The sequence below is a fragment of the Sminthopsis crassicaudata genome, chromosome 3, assembly GCF_048593235.1.
Source record: "Sminthopsis crassicaudata isolate SCR6 chromosome 3, ASM4859323v1, whole genome shotgun sequence".
Classification (NCBI taxonomy): Eukaryota; Metazoa; Chordata; class Mammalia; order Dasyuromorphia; family Dasyuridae; genus Sminthopsis; species Sminthopsis crassicaudata.
The window spans coordinates 783904-788872 of NC_133619.1; the positions used below are offsets into that span (position 1 = coordinate 783904).

The 4969-nt window shown below is 62.7% G+C and overlaps 1 protein-coding gene across 1 annotated transcript; it reads right to left on the reverse strand.

Annotated features, from left to right (window-relative positions):
- Positions 1 to 549: 549 nt before the first annotated feature.
- On the reverse strand, positions 550 to 4609 carry KIAA0753 (KIAA0753 ortholog). The gene is made up of 5 exons (XM_074297721.1): positions 4201 to 4609; positions 2135 to 2216; positions 1146 to 1266; positions 842 to 1066; positions 550 to 748 (listed from the first exon to the last, which is right to left on the reverse strand). Exons 1-5 carry the CDS (start codon positions 4438 to 4440, stop codon positions 631 to 633), a joined length of 786 nt encoding a protein of 261 aa, XP_074153822.1. The 5' UTR covers positions 4441 to 4609; the 3' UTR covers positions 550 to 630.
- Between the last annotated feature and the right edge of the window lie 360 nt (positions 4610 to 4969).

Genomic DNA, 4969 nt, shown 5'->3' on the forward strand with positions numbered 1-4969 from the left:
TTAAGCACCCAAGGAGGCCCTGGCATCAAGGAAAGTGGAGGCCCCGCCGTGAAGCCCTTGACAAAAGCCCCCCACATAGCCGGTGTCGCCCCCCCCCCCCGAACATGTGTCTCAGGGGGCTTCTCAGCGATGATAAATGGACAGACGTTCTCAAAAACAAGGATTTTATTTCAAACAAACAAACATTGCCAGGGACTCCTGGACCCTGAGATCCCCTCCACAGGGAGGCTGCGCAGGGGGGGGGCCTCTCCCTCCCATCCCCTCCAAGGGATAGCCTTCAAGGTGCTGGTGCTCCATGCTGGCCCACCCTGGGGGGCTAAGCAGACCCCACCCTTCCCTCCGAGCCGGCTCCCAGACTCCCCCGCTGTCCCGGCCAGCCCCGTCGCCGCCTCAGACGCTCCCCGGCTCGAGGCTGTCGTGGGGGGCCCCGGCGAGCTCGGCTCCCAGACCTGCCCTCGATGAAGATACTGGCTGCCTGGAGGACCGCCCTGTCCCGGCCAGCCCCTCCCGCCCCCCCCCCCCCCCCAATAAGGCGAGCCAGAGGGCAAGTACAGAGGACGCAGGCTTCATTTCAAGGGGGAACAGACCCAAGGGCGGCTGTGGGAGGGAGGTCCCGGCGGGGCCCAGCCTTCACTTGGTGGGCGCCAAGAACTCGGAGGTGAACACGGCCTCGGCATAATCCTCGCACAGCTCCTGGAGCTCGGCAGCCACGTCCTCCAGGGCCTCCTCCACCAGCTCTTCTGCCAGGCTGCGGGAGACACGGAGGGCACCAGGCTGAGCGCCTCCTGCCCCCCCCCCAGGACCACCCCCCACCCAGCAGCCCCCGGGGCCCAGCACTCACCTTTCCACTATGATCCATGGGTTGAAACTGCCGATAGACTCGTGGGAGATGGTCCGGAGGTACTGCTGGTAGCCGTCCTGGTAGTCACCCAGGCTGCGGAGCGCCTCCCGGGGCACCGACAGGAGGAGGCTGCCCTCGGGCTGCTGAGGGGCCGAGGGGGTCACGGGCGGGAGGGGGGTCCTCTTCTCTCCTCCTTCCTCCATGTCCGTGCTGTCGTCAAAGCACCTGGGGGCGCCCACCAGAGAGCAGCTGCAGCCCGCGCCCGAGCCCCCCGCCCCCGGCTCCCCCTGGGCCCCCTGCTCACTTCTCATCCAGAGGTTCCGCGAGTAGGACGCTGCCTTGGGGCTCTCTGGGCGCCGCTCCCTTGCTGAGCTGGATGGGCTGAGGAGGCCTCGGCCTTTCATCTAGAGCGCGGCCCTTCTGGTCTGCGGGAGGACCCGGGGAGGGGGTGCTGAGCCGCTGGCGCCCCTCCCCCCACCCACAGACCCTCCCCAAAGGCGTGGCAGGCCTGGGCCAGGGGCCCCTGCTCAGCCTCCTGGGGGCCCTCCCTCTCCTCCCAGATGCGGCCCTCTCTCCTCCCCTCCCTGCCCCCCCCCCCGGGCCCCAGGCCCCCACTTCCTGCTCTTGCCTTACTCCAGGCCCCTAAAGGCCAGGCCTCTCACTGCAGCCCGGATACAGGCCTTCCCCCCTCCACACCCAACTCCAGCCCCTGTTTTTGTGGGCAGAGATGGTGTTATTTCTGTCTTTGCCTCCCAGAGCCCAGCATAAGGCCTGGCACACAGTAGGCACCTAATAAACGCACGCTTGCTTAGTAACTTTCATTTTCAGTCCACACTGGCTGGGATGACCCCCCCCCCCAGAAACACTGCCAGCCTGCAGCTGGGGCCAGCTGCCTAGATCCCGGCCACACGCCCGCTCTCTGCCAGGATGAGCCACACATCCTATCACAGAAGGATTGCAGGCACCCTCGGAGCCCCACTCAGAACCTCGAGCTCCTCCTTCATCCTGCTCCTCTTGGAGCTCTTCTCATGACCCCCCCCACCGACTGACCCAAGAGCCCACCCCTGGGGCCAGCTGAGGGCTGGTTATTGACTCCCGGGCAACAAAGGACCGGCCTCAGAGCCGCTCCTCGGGCCCTGGCCTGCGCAGAGCTTCCCTCGGCCCGACTCCCATCCCTGATGAGCACCCCCCCCTCCCCCTGTCATTCCCGGAGGCAGCGCGGGAGCGTAGCCTAGCAACCACAGCCCAAAGCCCACGTGCGCCCAGGAAGGGAAGTGGAGGAGGGGCGCTCACCGCTTCTGCCCCCTGTGGTCCCAAAATCGAGATCAGCGTAGACCATCTGAGTGAATCTCTGTCGGACAGCCTCCTGGTATTGCTGGGGGCGAGCAGACAGCCGGCATTAGGACACCGGGGCCAGAGACAGACAGACGGACGGGCAGGCAGACAAGTGGTGAGCTGGTCACACAGACACACAAGCAGACGGACAGTCACACAGACAGGCAGCCAAGTGGCCAGCTGGTCACACAGACAGACAGACAGACAGATGGACAGTCAGCCACACAGATAGGCAGCAAGTGGTGAGCTGGTCACACAGACACACAAGCAGACGGACAGTCACACAGACAGGCAGCCAAGTGGCCAGCTGGTCACACAGACAGACAGACAGACAGGCAGACGGATGGACAGACAGACAGATGGGCAGTCAGCCACACAGATAGGCAGACAAGTGGCCAGCTGGTCACATAGACAGACAGGCAGACAGAGGGATGGACAGACAGTCACACAGACAAACAGGCAGACAGTCACACAGGCAGACAAGTAGCCAGCTGGTCACACAGACAGACAGGTAGGCAGACAGACGGACGGACAGACAGACAGCCGGTCCCACAGATAGACAGCCAGGCACAGAGACAGACAAACATCCAGACAGCCGGTCCCACAGACAAGTAGGTGGTCCCACAGACAAACAGTCGGTCCCACAGACAGACACACAGACAGCTGGTCCCACAGAAAAATAGGTGGTCCTACAGACAGCTGGTCCCACAGAGAGCCAGTCCCACAGACAGACAGCCAGTCCCACAGACAGACAAACAGACAGTCGGTCCCACAGACAGACAGACAAGCCGGTCCCACAGACAAGTAGGTGGTCCCAAAGACAAACAGCTGGTCCCACAAACAGACAGCCAGTCCCACAGACAGACAGCCAGGCACAGAGACAGACAAACATCCAGACAGCCGGTCCCACAGACAAGTAGGTGGTCCCACAGACAAACAGTCGGTCCCACAGACAGACACACAGACAGCTGGTCCCACAGAAAAATAGGTGGTCCTACAGACAGACAGCTGGTCCCACAGACAGACAGACAAGCCGGTCCCACAGACAAGTAGGTGGTCCCAAAGACAAACAGCTGGTCCCACAAACAGACAGCCGGTCCCACAGACAGACAGCTGGTCTCACAAACAGACAGACAGTCGATCCCACAGACAGACAGCTGGTCCCACAGAGAGACAAACAGACAGACAGCTGGTCCCACAGACAGACAGCTGGTCTCACAGACAGACAAACAGACAGACAGCCGGTCCCACAGACAGACAGCTGGTCTCACAGACAGACAAACAGACAGACAACCAGTCCCACAGACAGACAACAGACAGACAGCCGGTCCCACAGACAGACAGCCGGTCCCACAGACAGACAGCTGGTCTCACAGACAGACAAACAGACAGACAACCAGTCCCACAGACAGACAACAGACAGACAGCCGGTCCCACAGACAGACAGCCGGTCCCACAGACAGACAGCTGGTCCCACAGAGAGACAAACAGACAGACAGCTGGTCCCACAGACAGACAGCTGGTCTCACAGACAGACAAACAGACAGACAGCCGGTCCCACAGACAGACAGCTGGTCTCACAGACAGACAAACAGACAGACAACCAGTCCCACAGACAGACAACAGACAGACAGCCGGTCCCACAGACAGATAGCTGGTCTCACAGACAGACAAACAGACAGACAACCAGTCCCACAGACAGACAACAGACAGACACCCGGTCCCACAGACGGACAGACAGCCCCAACAATTGACCCCCAGCATACTTTTGGCTCTGACCAGAACATCCCCTGTTCCCTCCTGGCCAGACCAGCATGTTTCCGGTAGCAGGCAGGGTTTCCCAGGCATGATCTCACCTGACCCTCACAATGACCCTGTGATGTGGCCACTCCCTGCAGGGCCCTGAAGGCCACACTAGCTCCCAAGGCCCCCAAGGGCCACGGCCCAGCTCCCCTCAAAAGCCAGGAACCCTCCTGGGGGGACAAAACTGGGGCCGAAAACCACACCGCCCCCGGCCCACGCACCTCCATCTCCTCCATGCGCTGCATCATGAGCCGCAGGTCGGGGCCCACGTCCTCCCAGAAGGCCGTGTCTGGGGCCTTGGGGCTGGGGTCCGGGGGCGCCTGGGAGAGAGAGGGTCGGGGTGGAAGATCCCTCCTCCGGCTGGCCAAGGCTGGGGTTCCGACCACTGCGCTCCCCTGCAGCCAGGGCTCCTGCTTCCACAGGAGCCCCCGAAAGGGGCTGGCCAGGCTCCCCCCCCACATACACACACTGCCCTCCTGGGGCCGGCTCCAGTCAGAGCCTAAGGCTCCAGCTGCCAAAACAGCTGTGACTCCCCTCGTGGGGGGCTGCGGGAGCCCCGGAGAAGGAAGTGGGGGACGGGGACCACGACCAGGAAAAGAGAAGGCGGCCCCTGAGCATCCTGGGGGCCGAGCTCAGCATGGAGGAGACAGACAGGTCCGGAGGAGGAAGGACTGGAGGTAAGAGGAGAAAAGCAGGGAGTTGGGCTGTGGGGATGGAGGGAGAGGAGAGGAAGGGACGGATGGAGGAAGGGGAGTGGGAGGAAGGGAGGGAGGAAGGGGAGTGGGAGGGAGGAAGGGAGGGAGGGGAGTGGGAGGGAGGGAGGGAGGGAGGGGAGTGGGAGGGAGGGAGAGAGGGGAATGGGAGGGAGGGAGGGAGGAATGGAAGGGGGTCAGGAAAGCCCTTTGGTAAGAGGCGCAGTCCCTTGTAGGGCAGGGTCTCCCCGCTCTCCTCTCCCTCCTTCTCAGAGCAGTCCTCCTCCGACTCCTCCTG